Below are 17,697 nucleotides of genomic sequence, written 5' to 3' on the forward strand. Positions count from 1 at the left end.
TGCATTGAATGGTCATTTGCATTAATAGGGTTCAGGCTTAAATACCATTTGTTGTTTTTCATTGAACCTTCACAGATTCAGTTTTTCAGTTTATTTGTGACCAGTTAATACAGGATTAAAAAGGTTCAGATAAACAGGGTTATGTTACAAGGCAGGCAATAGTTCAGGAATGACAGACAGGGGGAGTGTTATGATGTGGAGGACTAACATGCAAGGGGCATACTGAAAATAGACAAGCCTTACCAAAACACCGTTACACAAATTGTCATCGGGCCTAGAACCTAGACGGAGGTGAGGTCAGGGGTTAACTCAACCCTGCAATGAAAGGTCAGGAATAAAGATTGGCAAAGCTCAAAAGAAAAAGCAGCACAGCAAAGTTAAATACAAATAAAACCAATAATGGCTCTAACATTCAGTAACAGAAGCAACATTGAGCACAAAAAGTAAAGCAACTTAAGAACAGCAGCGGCATTTTTGCATTATAAAGCCAAATGGAGCTGTATTGACAAAGAAATGCAAGCTAAAAATCAATGGGAGTTGTATCAGCTAGCAAATGTTACTTTCCAGTAATCGATATTCCGATGAAGTTGGGAAAAGCATTCATGAATCTTTAAAGCTCTATGCCGATATCACCAACACTTGAAACACAAAACTAAATCAAAAGCAAACGTCATGATTTAAATCAGTTCAATCGTCTAATCAGGAATGTCAAAATGTGCCTCAATGGCACTAATGGTGAAGTTAGAATGATTCTCAACAGTCCAAATTGGCATTGGTTGGCAAGAGAAAGGTCAGAGTATCTGCTGAGGTTTCAATTACCTGCACAATTTCAGATACAAAGTCAAATCGCAACGCAACTGCTATGTCAGACCCTCGCTGTTTCTGTTCAGCAAGTTCTCAAGCACTTTTCACATCTTTTGGACAATCCCTTGTGACCAATAGATAAATACCAGGAGCTAATATGGCAAATCCACAGTCTGGATGGCTATCCCATTTTTGTTGGAGTTAGTATTTTTAAGACTATGTGGGAAATCTGTCTCTAACCAGTGACACTACCCACATGTCATGCAGAGGAGAAATTGTGTTCAACTCAAGTGCTGCACATCCACTGAACTGGCTGTATTTGCAGTGTATTTTGGATAATACAGCCAGGCTTGAAGTCATGGTTGAGATCCACAAGCAAGCCAAAGGGGAACTGGATGTGCGCTGCAATTTTAAGGGCATTTACTATACTGCCCAACATCAGCTAATAAAAGTCCCGATAGCTCAGAGCCAGAGTCATAGAGTGTGGAAACTGAGCCTTCAGCCCAACATGTCCCATCGACACTCATCACACCTGCCTGCATTTGGTCCATATCCCTCCAAACCTGTCCTATCCATGTACCTGTAAATGTTTTAAACATTGTGATCGCACCTGCCTCAACTACTTCCTCTGGCAGCTCATTCCATACATCCACCACCCTGTGTGTGAAAAAGTTACCCATCAGGTTCCTATTAAATCGCTCCTCTCCCCCACCCCTCCCAGGCTTAAGGATGTGTACAAACAGAATCTCTTTGTTTGTACAGACATTGTTAAGCCTATTTTCTACGTAACAAAATCTGTTTGCTACCCGGGATACTCTGCACAGACCTTCAATTGCATGATCTGTCACACATGCTGATCAACTTTACTCCATCTACATTTCACACTGCCTCAGGAAAGCAGCCAACATAATCATGTACCTTTCCCACCTGATCATTCCTCCTTCTCCCTGCTCCCATTTGGTGGAAAAAAAGGAAGTTTGAAAGCGTGCACCAGACTCAGGAACAGCTTCTTCGCCTCTTCTCCATGCAAGCCACGTCCACATCCCAATAACAGGCCTCGCTCTCCTGCCTTGGAACCAGGAACCCGCCTGGAGAAGGAAATTGCCGCGCCCGGCCTCTGAAGACCAGGAGGGGAACAGCGACAGATTAGCGCTAGACAAATGGCCTGGTGACAAGAACTAGGGGTCTTAACTTCCCTGCCCTCAAGTTTGGCTATGAAAGGTGCCCCGCGGGGAACAAGGCCTGAAGTGGGTGTGGGAGAGGGACTACTGGAATGGAGGCAATGTCTAGAACTGGGCTTTGTGGGCAGCTGCAACTGGGACTGTAAAATGGTGCCAAAAACTGGCGACTATGGATTCAGTGGAGTGTTCTGTACTAGCTGAGGAATTATGCTCTTGTAGTGGGGTAGTCTTGCTGATCTATATACAAAAAAGTATTTCACTGTATCCTGGTAAAAGTGATAAGGAAACAATTGAACCATCATCAGGCTTTGACTCGTACTTTATTGTCATAGGGACCTACGCACAGTAAAACGCCTTTCTGGATGGTTCACTAAAAAAAATCTTACTATACATTAAAAAAATGATAAGCAAGTATAAGAAAAGTAGATTACATAGGGGCAGTACACGAGAACCATCACATATCCTGCACCATCTTGGATCATTCAAGTTCAAAGGTGTTAGAAATGTTGGTCTTAGCTTGGTTGCAAAGGCCCATTGTGATGTTGTCGACCTCCTTCACTGGTGCTCTGCCGCTCCAGGCCGCGTTCGTTCCTCACTCTTGCCTGACCTCTGTGGGCCCCCTCAAGCACCCGATCTACGCGATCCCCTGGCTGTTGCAGAGTCTCCAGCGGCCCACTCCGCTGACACCTCAACCCCCGAATGTACCGTCCCCTCAGCTTCCACCGTCCAATTTACCTCCACCCCATCGGGGATATCGGACTGTGACTATAGAACTGATGTGCTATAATGCAGAGAACTATTTTGGTACTTCGCATCTCATTCCCCCCCCCCCTCCCCCTCCTTGATCAAACGTGCTTGAGTTTGACTTTATTGGATTAATGCATGGTATATCCTATTGCATAGCATGCAAAACAAAGCTTTTCACTGTACCTCTGGACATGTGACAATAAAACTAAACTAATCTGCCATGTTGGAGCAAGCGTTTCAGACTTTACAGCGCAGAAAAAGGCCTTTCAGCCCACCGGGTCCATGCTGGACCTTGATCCCCGCACAACAGCACTATCCAATACACTAGGGACAATTTTACCAAAGCCAATTAACCTACAAACCTGTACGTCTTTGGAATGTGGGACTAAACCAGAGCACCTGGAGAACACAGTCACAGGGAGAACAAACAAACTCCATAAAGACAGCACCTGTAGTCAGCATTGAACCCAGGTCTCTGGTGCTGTAAGGGGGAAACTCTACAGCTCCTCCACTGTGTCACCCAAGTCATTCAACCTCTCATGCCTGCTCCGTCATTCAATGGCCTAATTGCAACCTCAAACATTGCTTCCTACATCTCCCAGTAACCTTCTACCCAAGCAAATAGCCACCCACTACCACCGCCTCCACCCTACCAGGAAGTTCTAAATGCTCTCCAAATGCATTTCAAACAAATGAGCTCATTTGATCTCCATTCACTTCCGCTAGACACAACAAACTCTAGTTGGGAATCTAGATTGGGCAGCATTGGGACAGGGCCAAGAAACAGGGCAGGTCAAGGCAGAAGATAATTCCCACTCAAAAATAATTGAATCAATGCTGCCACTGAAAATGTTAACTGGCTGCTAGAACAGTGAACAGGAGAGCACAGGAACAGGCAGTGTCTGTGCCGAACAATACCAAGTTAATCTAACCTCCTCTGCTTACACATGACCCCTACCCCTGCAGTCCCTGCATATCAATGCACGTATAAATTGCCAATCTAGCAATGAAAATTTGAGTTCAACATTTTACTCCAATTGCTTACATAAAGTATATTTTGATCATGTTGCTGAAACAGTTGAACCAAGGGTTTAAATTACAATTTGAAATTCCAGTAAACTCTTAATTCCATTATTATAAGTTCCAATTGCAGTGGTGCCGATTAGAACATCCAAATTGCATAAGCAATTTAATTAAGTGTTTATTTCAATGCCACAAAAAAAAAGAGCATTTCGAAACATTAGCTCTTCAGAGAAATCAGAGTCAACATGATACTTTCCCCGTTGCAATGCGAGCTGCCCAAATTATACAAAGCTTCCTACAGATTTTATAAACAGTCCATCCCCAGAGCAAACTTGGTTTATTCAAGTCTAGTCTTCAAATGTGACCCCCAGTATTTAAGCTTGAAATCCAAAGTTGGTCAACACCAAATTGGTTAAACCTCTGTCCTGCACAGAAATCCCTGCTGTTTGCTCAAAGTATATATGAGATCAAACCAAACAGAAAAAAGTACACAACTACTTCAACATGACAAAATAAGTCAATTTGCTGGCATTAAAAGAAAAAAAAAACTAGTAGGAAATCAGATCAACTCAAATACAACTTTGAATTAGAACATAGAACAGTACCACGCAAGATACTCCAAAGAATACAGGTGTGTAGGTTAATTGGCTTTGTTAAAACATTGTTAATTACCTCTCGCATGTAGGACAGTGCTGGTATACGGAGTGATCGTTAGTTGACAGTGGTGCAGTGAAGCATCACCAAAACAAGCACTATGAAGAGCACTCAAACATCAACTAAAATGGAGCTCATGCAATATAATTGGGCTGTATAGAGTGTACATTGAACCATTTGGATGCTTTAAGTTGTTTGTTTCAGAAGGAACTGCAGATGCAGGAAAATCAAAGGTAGACAAAAATGCTGGAGAAACTCAGCGGGTGCAGCAGCATCTATGGAGCGAAGGAAATAGGCAACGCTGAGGAAGAGGAGAAGCCCGAGGGCTGAGGGAAAGCTGAGAAGGGGAGGAGACAGCAAGGACTACCGGAAATGGGAGAATTCAATGTTTATACCACTAGGGTGCAGACTGCCCAAGCGGAATATGAGATGCTGTTCCTCCAATTTCCGGTGGTAATTGGATTGGTAATTGGTTGTTTGGATTTGGGGCGCATATCAACACCAAGAACAGGGATATTGGGCTTTGAATACATGCAAGATTGGAAGAGTCAGAACAAATAATTGAATGATAATTGAATTTATAGATATTGTTTATGACACTTTATCACGTTTATGACGTTTTGTTTTTTGTATGCTGTTTCACACTTGCTTTTTATTCTTTTATTTTGTTTGAAATAAATAATAAAATAAAATTAAAAAAAAGAAGAGGTAAGAAAGAGCCTGTCCCACTTGCATACGATTTAATGCGTTTGGCGCGACCAAACGGAAGAGAAGTTCACACGAAGTACGTGCTAAGTTCGCGCGTGACATCATTTGCGTCATACTCACCAATCAGCTGGGCAGGAGGCTGGCCGACTGAATTAGGGCGTCACAGGGCGTCGGGCGGTGATGTCATCACGCAACGCCACGCCGGGCGGTGACATCATCGCGCAATGCCATGCGCTAGGCGTATGCAATCAAGACGATGCGTACGCCGTCAAGATGCTGCGTACGACCGCAATGCGCCTGTGTGTCGACAGGCCGTTGATGCGCAAAGATTTCGTACACTGTCAGATTTTCGGAGCCCCGCGCGATGTCGGGACCAGCCTCGCCCAACTCTGCTCTTCTAACTCCGGGCTCTTCTAACTCCGGGCCCACACGCCTCATGTGACCACGTTTGGTCGCGCCAAACGCATGCAATCGCATGCAAGTGGGACAGGCCCTGTAATTTGAGGTCCCAGCAACTGCATCGCAACAGGTTACACCTTTCATGTTGTACATAAGCTTTTGGAAGCACCATATCAGTTTAGAAAGGGACCGAATACTTGCATTGCATATGAAATTATACAATTCACTTTCTCCCTCTATTCTGCATGTGTTTATCTGTAGAGTTTATTCAGGATGTTTAACCTATTCCATAAATTACTGTACATTTATAACAAAGCAATTTTGCCACAGATTGCTCTGGAAGGCAAGTCAATGGATATTTAAGGCGCAGATTGACAGATTCTTGATTAGTACGGGTGTCAAGGGTTATAGGGAGAAGCAAGGAGATTGGGGTTGAGGGGGAAAGATAGATCAGCCATGACTGAATGGCACTGTAGACTTTGATAGGCCAAATGTCCTAATTCTGTTCTTTGAACTTATGAATGTTATCGTTATGCCAGTCCATGGTATAAAAGGCAATTGAATACAAGAGCCCTGGAAGGAAAAGATTGCGGATTAAGTGAATTGATTGGGTAATCCATTCATTGTATAGAAAAGCACAAGAACTTTTCTATAAAGATCACCACATTCCCCCAAATGCTCCATCAAATCCATGGCCAACTGAAATACCTTAGAGGAAAGACATTGCATGTGGCTTCGATATTTAACAGACTCCAAACTCTATCCTATATCAAGTTGCAGAAAATCCCCAAAAAGCATGGAAACAACTCAAATCTACTCTGTGCTTTCAGCAGTTCAGTTCCACAAATCAAGGCAAACTCAAATTCAGCAAGTATAATTTACAGAACATAACTAAAATGCAATGATATACACGCAAGAACCAATTTTACTTTAACTTTCTATACACTACCCAACGTATTCATGCCATTCATTCTAAAAAAGGTGGAAAAACAAATTAATCAAGTGAATGACATTCTAGCTTTGTTCATTTGTCAGTATGGTTTAGCTCTTGCCATGCAGTCTTGCCCATCAACTGCTTTTAAATATTTAACTTTGCACAATGGAAAGAAAACTTTCCAAGTTCAGTATTTTAACTTTTCTTTTGAGAAAGCGAAGTGTTTACATTTGATATGAAATCTGAATTTGCTCAGTTGACATACCGCTGTTCTTCCTCCAGTTGATCTTTAGTCAATGTTTTTTCATAGCTGCTGTGTCGAATCTTGCCAGGACGGTACTCATCAACTAGGTCATCTGCAAGACAACAAAAAAATTAGTTTAGTTTTGAGATACAGCACAAAAACAGGCCTTCTAGCCTACGCCGACCATCTATCATCTGTGCACAATTTACAGAAATCAATTAATCCACAAATCTACACATCTTTGGGGGTGTGGGAGGAAACCGGAGCACAATGGGGAAAAAAACCCCATGTGGTCACACTGAGAACATACAAACTCCTCACAGGTGATGAAGCCAAATTTTAGTTAAAAATATAAGAAGATATTAAATTGGCTTCTGGGCTAGCTTACAGCTTATATTTAGTGTCAAATTAGGTTTGCCTCAGGTTACAGTGTGTGAGATAATAAATCCTATAACTTTGTCTCCCAAGTGACAGGCAGAGAGGAGAAGCTAGAGAGATCTCTTTGATGTAAGATGTCGGAAACCAAATGGCCAATGTTTATGAGGGACCAACTGACAGAGAGGAAGCAGCGATAAGAGCTAGGGTGATCTCTTTGGAGATAAAATGACCCAAAACAAATGGCCAATGTTTTTAGTATATCTTGTACCATGTAAACAAAATGCCTTTGATGTGATGCATTCTGTGGAAACCTTTTCCTGTACCTCTGACCATGACTAATGTCTGTGGAATGTGCTAAGGGGACAAAAAAAACTCTATTTAAGGCAATGTAATTCTGTTGTTCACAGAAGGGGACCGAGGACAGTCGAGTGTCTACATTGGTCACTTAGCTGGAATTCTCGCTCCCTTCCATCGGCCGATGTTAAGTAAAGTTTTGAACTGGTCTACCAAAGTTTGTGTGGTGTCTGTTTATTAAGAAGCGAACCTGGTTTAGTAGTTATAAAAGTAACTTTTTCAAGGGAGAACATTTAAACTCTTATCCCCAAAATAATACACATTAAACACTGTGCATGAAAATACCAAGTGAGCTATATCTTAAAGCTACAGCAGCTATCCCAAGCAAATGAGAATTACATAGGATGGTGGGTGCCTGGAACATGCTGCTAGGGCTGGTAGTGGAGGAAGGTACAATTTAAGCAGCTTTAAGATGGGAACATGGATATGCAGGGAATGGAGAAATATGGGTCATGTGTGGGCAGGGGAGATTAATTTAACTTGCATCATGTTCAGCATGGACATTGTGGGCCAAAGGACCCGTTGTTATGCTGTTAGAGTTTCTATTATTAGATGATCCCAAATAAAATTTATTATGTTCAAAGCACAAATTTGGCAGTTTAATATTTCATAAGGTGCCAATGCCGAAATGTTTTGACATTACCTCGTTGATTTGACATTAATGCTACATTTCACCATCACACTTATTTCAACAATTCCTTCTCATACCCAAAAAGGTTCAAACGATTCAAAGCCAATAAAACCTTGGCTTAAAAAGGTACATTTCACTCTTTATCCAGACAAAATGTGCCCAACAATCCGCTGAGTGGAAAACGTGAACAATAATCCAGTCAGGTGACCACATGCAGTTCAGTAGCATAGACATTTCAGCACGCAGCATTTGTTGCTTGGTTGGCATGCTGAGCTAGTCCTATTGCCCTTAAACCCCTTCCAAACCTGTCCATATGCATTTTAAAGCCATAATGGTATCTGCTACTATAACTTCCTCTGGCAGCCCCTACCAAGTCAAAAGGTTGCCTTCGAGATCCTCTTAAACCTCTTTGCCATTTATCCATTTTGGTGGCAAAAACAGGAAAGCAGACTATTATCTAAATGGTGGCCGATTGGGAAAGGGGGAGATGCAGCGACCCTGGGTGTCATGGTACACCAGTCATTGAAGGTAGGCATGCAGGTGCAGCAGGCAGTGAAGAAAGCGAATGGTATGTTAGCTTTCATAGCAAGAGGATTTGAGTATAGGAGCAGAGAGGTTCTACTGCAGTTGTACAGGGTCTTGGTGAGACCACACCTGGAGTATTGCATACAGTTTTGGTCTCCAAATCTGAGGAAGGACATTATTGCCATAGAGGGAGTGCAGAGACGGTTCACCAGACTAATTCCTGGGATGTCAGGACTGTCTTATGAAGAAAGACTGGATAGACTTGGTTTATACTCTCTAGAATTTAGAAGATTGAGAGGGGATCTTATAGAAACTTACAAAATTCTTAAAGGGTTGGACAGGCTAGATGCAGGAAGATTGTTCCCGATGTTAGGGAAGTCCAGGACAAGGGGTCACAGCTTAAGGATAAAGGGGAAATCCTTTAAAACCGAGATGAGAAGAACTTTTTTCACACAGAGAGTGGTGAATCTCTGGAACTCTCTGCCACAGAGGGTAGTTGAGGCCAGTTCATTGGCTATATTTAAGAGGGAGTTAGATGTGGCCCTTGTGGCTAAGGGGATCAGGGGGTATGGAGAGAAGGCAGGTACGGGATACTGAGTTGGATGATCAGCCATGATCATATTGAATGGTGGTGCAGGCTCGAAGGGCCGAATGGCCTACTCCTGCACCTAATTTCTATGTTTTTATGTTTCTTCTGCCTCACCTTAAGCCTAGGCCCTCTAGTTTTAGAATCCTCTAAAACTAGGGGGGGGGAAAGAGCAAGAATTCATTTTATCCTTGCCCCCCCCCCCCCCACCCCCCACCCAAGGAAAGAGGGCAAAAGACAAATGTTATCATTTTCAAACTAAAATTGAAAACCCCAAATAGTTTGGAATGGCAAAAGGGCATTTTTCCAGTTGGCCTCAATCTTTATACAAAATAGATGGCAGTTAAAAAAAAAACAAATAAATACCTGTTAGAGCCACTGGCTATGTACCAAAGACCAAGATTTACATAATCTTCCTGAGGCTATGAGTTCCCTCGCACATCCCCCAAAAATGTAGATTTGTCGGTTAACTGACATCCAATTGCTGCCAGTGTACTGGGAGTGGAGAATAGAGTGGAATATTATAGAACTGGTGTGAATGAACTATTTATTGTTGGTCGGCAGGCTACATAACCAGTTTCCATGATGCATCTTTCAATTTAATTCCATTTTTGTACTTTGACCTTTATAATTTGGCTTGTGCTAATGGCCAGTGTAAACATTTTACGTTTTAAATTAGCTTCCCCAAAAGAGTTTACAAAGCCAAACCTCCCTCCTTCCTACCACAAACTTCAGTATCCTTAGCTGTTAAAATTACATTAGTTTATAATCAGCCTCGTCCTTTTAACTCCAACAAGTAGGCCAAGAGTTAACTACAGGCCGAGGGAATATAAAAACCCTCCAAATTAGGTATCAAGTTTAAATTCACACAAAGTTAATGAGACAAAGAGGACTAGTGTGCATCACCTGATGTGAACCAAGCAAACAATTCTAAAGAGATAAGTTAGCTGTATTGAGCTTATTAATAGGAAGGAACTGCAGATGCTAGTTTACAATGAAATTAGACAAAAATGGTCAGGTCAGTACCTCTGGAGAAAAGGAATACGTGACATTTCAAGATGACATTTCAGAATGAAAGATTGGGAACAGGGGGAGAAATGTTGTATTTGCATACCCAAATTCCTCTGCATGAGTCATGGCAGCTGAAATTAAAATGTGCACACTTAAGTCAGATTGCACTTGACTGAAACTGTAATCAGAATGATATGTGCATGATATACTAGTTTTCTACTGTTGATTGTGCTTGTTTAACAATGCCCAATTGGGAGGCATTTACATTCTCCACTCCCCAGTACAGGCTCCAAGCCTGATTATTTGGTTTTAAAGGGTAACCATGAACACAAACTATTTGCTAACCTACCGATAATTTTAACAACTAAAATTACTGACATTTATGGATGAGGAAGGAGAGATACATTTTGTTTTTGTAGACTATTTTAGAGTTTAAAAATCAAAAACCATGAAAAATAACCACCCAATCCAAAAAGTAATTTAGCAAGGCTTGATAGAAGTCAGTCACCAGCTTGCTTCATTATTCTTTGGCCTTAGTCACTTACAGCCAAATTCATTTTTCCAAGATATGTGGCGTGGCCTAAAAGGCCAACATTTACCATCTTCACCCAAAGTCAACTCAAGAGAGTTTATTGTCATGTGTCCCAGATAGGACAATGAAATTCTTGCTTGCTTCAGCACAACAGAATATTGTAGGCATAAATACAGATCAGATCAGTGTGTCCATATACCATAGAGAAAATATATATATATGTATATGTATATGTATACACACACACACTCACACACATACTCACACACACATAAATAAACAGATAAAGTGCAATAGGCTATTATAGTTCAGAGTTTGTTTGAAGTTGTGTTTGATGGCTGTGGGAAAGCAGCTGTTCCTGAACCTGGGTGTCGCAGATTTCATCTGATGGCAGCGGAGAGATGAGTGTGTGGCCAGGATGGTGTGGGTCCTTGATGATGCTGGCAGCCTTTGAGGCAGCCACTGTGATAGATCCCCTCGATGGTAGGGAGGTCAAAGCCGATGATGGACTGGGCAGTGTTTACAACTTTTTTGCAGCCTTTTCTGCTCCTGGACGCTCAGGTTGCCATACCAAGCCACGATGCAACCGGTCAGCACGCTCTCTACTGTGCACCTGTAGAAGTTTGAGAGAGTCCTCCTTGACAAACCGACTCTCCGTAATCTTCTCAGGAAGTAGAGGCGCTGATGTGCTTTCTTTATGATTACATCAGTGTTCTGGGATCAGAAGAGATCTTCGGGTATATGCACGCCCAGGAATTTGAAGTTCTTGACCCTTTCCACCATCGACCCGTTGATATAAATGGGACTCTGGGTCCCCATCCTACCCCTTCAACAATCAGTTCCTTGGTTTTGCTGGTGTTGAAAGCCAGGTTATTGTGCTGGCACCATATGGACAGTTGCCCGATCTCACTTCTATACTCCGACTCATCCCCATCAGTGATTTGTCCCACAACAGTGGTATCGTCGGCAAACCTGGAGTTCGCACTAAGTCTGACAATGCAGTCATGAGTATAGAGTACAGTAGGGGGCTGAGCACGCAGCCTTGAGGTGCTCCGTGCTGATTGTTATCGAGGATGACACATTTCCACCAATACGGACAGACTGGTCTGTGAATGAGGAAGTCGAGGATCTAATTGCAGAGGGATGAGCAGAGACCCAGATCTGAGAGCTTGGTAACCAGCTTGGAGGGGATGATTGTATTAAATGCCGAGCTGTGGTCAATGAATAACAGCCTGACATATGAATTTTTGTTGTCCAAGTGGTCCAGAGAGGAGTGGAGAGCCAGTGAGATCGCATCCACCGTTGATCTGTTGTTGCGGTACGCGAACTGCAGTGGGTCCAGGTTTTTGTCGAGGTAGGAGTTGATTTGCGCCATGATCAGCCTCTCAAAGCACTTCATCACCACAGACGTTAGTGCCACTGGTCGATAGTCATTGAGGCACGTCACCTTACTCTTCTTGGGCACCGCTATTATTGATGCCCTTTTAAAGCAGGTGGGAACCTCAGACCTCAGAAGTGAGAGATTGAAAATGTCCATAAAAACCCCAGCCAGTTGGTCTGCACAGGACTGCAGCAGCTGATGAAGATGTACCCAATGCTGAAGGAAAGACAAGATTTAGCAACAAAAGAACCAGTCACCCTTACCTCTGGAAATCAGTTCTGCTCCAATTTAGACCAAGGTTGTGATAATGTATGGAGCCAAACAGTAGCAGCAATACAGAACAAGCAAGTTATTCAGTACTATGCAATAGAATAGACAGTTATATCTTCCATCACTATTTGATAGAAGAGGGAGATCAGGGAGCAATTTGTGATGGTGTGCAGAGTGTGCAGATCAGCTGCTTATGGTCCATTGTGCCGAATGAATAGCCAGTCGAGCAGCCATTCTCAAGAGCACAGTGGCACAGCTGCACAGTTGCTGCCTTACAGCATCAGAGACCTGGAATCAATCCTGACTACGGGTGCTGTCTGAAAAACATTCTCCATGTGACCACATGGGTTTTCTCCGGGTGTTTCCTCTTGCACTCCAAAGACACACCGGTTAGTAGGTTAATTGGTTTTGGTAAAATTGAAAATTGTCCCTAGTGTGTGTAAGTAGTAAAGTAAGTATTTTTTATTTATATAGCACTTTTAAATCAAATCACATTGAAGCCAAAGTGCTTCACAGAGAAGAAATTAGATTATCATACATCCATATAAAAAAAATAAAAAATAAAGATACAATACACTATAGGATTCTACATGAACATCCCCCCCACAGCAGAATCAACACTTTCCACTGTGAGGGAAGGCACCAAAAAGTCCAGTCCTCCTCCTCGTAGTCCACCCGAGGTCAGGGCCTACTTGAGGCCTCCGCAGCCAGTCGCCGCAACGGCAGCCCGATATTATAGGCCCTCTTGCCAGGAAGATGGAACTCCGGCGTCGGGTGAACACTCCTCAGCGGCTTGGAATGTCTGGAACGGCCGCTTCCTCCCCGGAGACCATGGCTCCCGAAGTCCTCAGGCCGCGCTGGTCAGAGCTCCGACTCTGGCGATCTCGGCGAGAGATCCCACGCTCCACGGTGTTTTAAATCCAGCGCCACCTGCGGCTGGACACCCACAGCCACAGCTCCTCAGATGTTGGAGTCAGCGGTTACAGCACTACGGAGCTTACCGCACAGCGACCCAGGTAAGGCATCGCCCGCTCTGTGATGGTGTCCCAGCGCTGTAGGATAGCGCTAGTGTACAGGGTGATCGCTGTACAGCGTGGACTTGGTGGGATGAAGTGTCTGTATCCGAGCTGTATTTCTAAAGTCTAAAATACAATTATACCACCAGGCAATGGCATAGAAATCTTTAAGAATTAATAATGAAAAGGAATTCTGTCAGGTAGATAGAGGAGAGTCACCAGTTTATCTGCATGTATCCTCTATCCAAATATCAAATCTGGTTGCCACATCCATTGGACTCAACTGGCTGAATGGAGATTCTATCGTCAACCTTGATGGACAATGAACTCTCCACATTCTGGGCCTAGATACTATCAGTCTCCTCCCAAGAGTTCATTAATATTCAGCAGCTGAGGGCCAATCAGGTTTCCTTGCCATTGTTTGACGATGCCAATCGCAATTATGTCTGGCATTAATGTCTGAAGGTCAACCCCCATCTACCCACGGTAGTATCTTGCTGTTGGGGACAAAAACCCAACTAATGGATAATCGCAATATGCCAACTATAAGGTTATGGTAGAGGACAACTTTCAGGCTATTGCTCATTTGGCCTCAGTTGGTTCATCCTCTGTCGAACTTCAGTACCTTTAGATGTTTGAGACGTCATCTAGGGCAGCAAGGTGGCGCAGTGTAAAGTTGCTGCCTTACAGCTGCAGAGACCCATGTTCGATCCTGGGTACACACAAATGCTGGAGAAACTCAGCGAGTGCAGCAACGTCTATGGAGATAGGCAACGTTTCGGGCCGAAAACCTTCTTCAGACCCGACTATGGGTGCTGTCTGTATGTAGTTCTCTCCATGGGCTTTCTCCTGTTTCCTCCCACACTCCAAAGACACAGGTTTGTAGGTTAATTGACTTTGGTAAAATTGCGTAGGATAGTGTTAGTGTCAGGGTGATCGGGGACGACTCGACTGAAGGGCCTGTTTCTGTGTTAAACTAAACAAGCCACCATATCTAAATTTGGTGCTTAGCTTGACATAGGGTCCTCTCTCTGCCTTTATGGTTTCACTGTAGCTGTAAAGCCGAGAATGGTTTGACAAGAGTATTTTGGAAAGCAGGTAAGAATCAACCACATTTTACTGATCATGGGTCCAGTTCCTTGTACCAGCAAATTGAACAGAAGCATTTAAAGCATATTCTATTAATATCTAATTCTAGTAAAGTGTTTGATATTAAATATACCAATGTACCTGGTATTCAATGGAGACTCCATGCAAAAATCAAAATCTGCCAGCGTTACTCTCTGGAACTCTCTGCCACAGAGGGTAGTTGAGGCCAGTTCATTGGCTATATTTAAGAGGGAGTTAGATGTGGCCCTTGTGGCTAAGGGGATCAGGGGGTATGGAGAGAAGGCAGGTACGGGATACCGAGTTGGATGATCAGCCATGATCATATTGAATGGTGGTGCAGGCTCGAAGGGCCGAATGGCCTACTCCTGCACCTAATTTCTATGTTTCTATGTATGTTACAAATTCAGAACTGCCGCATCGACATGTTCAAAGCAAAATTCTATTCCATGGCAATCCAAGGCTCAAGTTGCTACCTGTTGGAAGGTTTACTGAAACGAAAGTAGGAATCTGAAAGTCTACACTGCCTAATATGTTCACTCACGGATAACCAAGCCCCAATGAAGTTTTGTGCAGTTGTCTTCATGCCTTCCCAGCTCAATTAAATAGGTGATAGACACAAAGCCAGTTAATCTAATGGGGTGTGATACATGGGTAGACAGTCACAAATGCAGCACTAGGATCATGTGCACGGTTTGCAACTCCATAATCTCACGAGGTCACACTTTTTTCTCCCCTTTCTCATCAGGCGAGAGGTACAGAACTGTGAAAATGCATACCTCCAGATCCAGGGATACTTTTTCCCAACTGACAATAGACAATAGGTGCAGGAGTAGGCCATTTGGCCCTTCGATGTGATCATGGCTGATCATCCCCAATCAGTACCCCGTTCCTGCCTTCTCCCCATATCCCTTGACCGCTATTTTTAAGAGCCCTATCTAGCTCTCTCTCCAAAGCATCCAGAGAACCTGCCTCCACTGCCCTCGGAGGCAGAGAATTCCACAGACTCACCACTCTCTGTGAGAAAAAGTGTTTCCTCGCCTCCTAAATCTAAATGGCTTACTCCTTATTTTTAAACTGTGGCCCCTGGTTCTGGAGCGATCAGCAGTTCAAAAATTATATACAAAATCATGAGGGGAATAGAACGGGTAAATGCACAGTTTTGTGGAGAGTCATTTGTCGGCACCAGACACGTGGCGACACTCGTGTACTGCCTCTGTTGAATGTAAAACAAAGCATTTCACTCTACCTAAGTACATGCGACAATAAAATATCATTCATTCAGAATTGGATTGGATTCCTTTATTGTCATTCAGACCTTTTGGTCTGAACGAAATTTCGTTGCCTGCAGTCATACATATAATAATAAATAACGAAACATACAATAAACACAAATTAACATCCGCCTGGGCAGCTTGCATCCTGATGGCATGAATGTTGAATTCTCCCAATTTTGCTAGCCCTTGCTGTCTCCTCCCCTTCCTTAACCCTCGAGCCGTCTCCTCCCATCCCCCCGCCCTCGGGCTCCTCCTCCTCCCTTCTCCCCTCCCACCCCCCCATCAGTCTGAAGAAGGGTTTCGGCCCGAAACGTCGCCTATTTTCTTCGCTCCATAGATGCTGCTGCACCCGCTGAGTTTCTCCAGCAATTTTGTGTACCTTAACATCCACCACCAGTGAGTTCACTAGGCACCTCTCACTGTGATGGAGGCAAAAGTCTTAAGTCTCTGTCTCTTCCCTCCTTGTTCTCCGTCTGCACTGAAGCGATCCAGGCTTCCGTTGTTGGTGGTGAGTAATGGTGGTGGTGAGTATGGTGGTGAGTAAGTCCCGCGGCTCAACCGAGCGCAAATGGGCCGGTTAAGCTCCGTGGCCCGGGGTGGTTGAAGCTGCCGCCCTCCAGTCCAGTGGACGCAGCTGTAATTATCTAGATATCTAAGCGGTAGATTTGCTGCCTTACAGTGCTTGTAGAGTCAGTGACGTGGGTTCGATCCAGACTACGGGTGCTGTCTACGTTCTCCCCGTCACTGCGTGGGTTTTATCCGAGATCTTCGGTTTCCACCCACACTCCAAGGACGTACAGGTTTTTAGGTTACTTGGCTTGGGTTTGTATACTTGGTATAAGTGTAAATTGTCCCCTAGAATGTGTAGGATAGTGCTAATGTGCGGAGATCGCTGGTCGGCGCGGGCTCGGTGGGCCGAAATGCCCGTTTCAGTGCTGTATCTCCAAAAAAAGTGCAAATTGACGACATAGGTTTAAGGCGAAGGTTAAAGTGTAGTGGCAGGGATCTCACTTAACTTTTTTTCCGTTTCCAGCCGGGCAACCTTGGCAGCTTTTAAGGTTGCCAAATGACCGTTTAGGTGGTCATGACGCTTGCCTGACGCATGCGATAATGTGCGTGCAAATTGATGCAACTAAAGCATTCGCATATTATTTCTGCTTCAAATAACATCACAAACTAAACATATTCATCAATCAAGGCATGATTTATGCCACAATGACATGCAGCAAAATTATAATACAGTATCTCAACTCTTTTTACATGTTGCAATGAAACATAGAAACATAGAAATTAGGTGCAGGAGTAGGCCATTCGGCCCTTCGAGCCTGCACCGCCATTCAATATGATCATGGCTGATCATCCCAACTCAGTATCCCGTACCTGCCTTCTCTCCATACCCCCTGATCCCCTTAGCCACAAGGGCCACATCTAACTCCCTCTTAAATATAGCCAATGAACTGGCCTCAACTACCCTCTGTGGCAGAGAGTTCCAGAGATTCACCACTCTCTGCGTGAAAAAAAAGTTCTTCTCATCTCGGTTTTAAAGGATTTCCCCTTTATCCTTAAGCTGTGACCCCTTGTCCTGGACTTCCCCAACATCGGGAACAATCTTCCTGCATCTAGCCTGTCCAACCCCTTAAGAATTTTGTAAGTTTCTATAAGATCCCCTCTCAATCTTCTAAATTCTAGAGAGTATAAACCAAGTCTATCCAGTCTTTCTTCATAAGACAGTCCTGACATCCCAGGAATCAGTCTGGTGAACCGTCTCTGCACTCCCTCTATGGCAATAATGTCCTTCCTCAGATTTGGAGACCAAAACTGTACGCAATACTCCAGGTGTGGTCTCACCAAGACCCTGTACAACTGCAGTAGAACCTCTCTGCTCCTATACTCAAATCCTTTTGCAATTAAAGCTAACATACCATTCGCTTTCTT

At 43.7% G+C, this 17,697-nt stretch overlaps 1 protein-coding gene across 2 annotated transcripts in view; it reads right to left on the reverse strand.

The window, feature by feature from the left end:
• LOC129708447 (matrix-remodeling-associated protein 7-like) overlaps positions 1 to 17,697 on the reverse strand; it is an 85,506-nt gene that overhangs the window by 15,656 nt on the left and 52,153 nt on the right. The window contains exons 3-4 of one of the 2 annotated variants that reach the window (XM_055654222.1): positions 6,716 to 6,806; positions 244 to 315 (exon numbers count right to left, since the gene is read on the reverse strand). In XM_055654222.1, the coding sequence (XP_055510197.1) occupies positions 282 to 315; positions 6,716 to 6,806 (125 nt within the window). In that variant the 3' untranslated portion in view covers positions 244 to 281. The remainder of the gene's footprint in view (positions 1 to 243; positions 316 to 6,715; positions 6,807 to 17,697) is intronic. The other variant, XM_055654223.1, reaches the window with a different exon arrangement.

This window comes from Leucoraja erinacea, chromosome 23 (assembly GCF_028641065.1).
Source record: "Leucoraja erinacea ecotype New England chromosome 23, Leri_hhj_1, whole genome shotgun sequence".
Taxonomy (NCBI): domain Eukaryota; kingdom Metazoa; phylum Chordata; class Chondrichthyes; order Rajiformes; family Rajidae; genus Leucoraja; species Leucoraja erinaceus.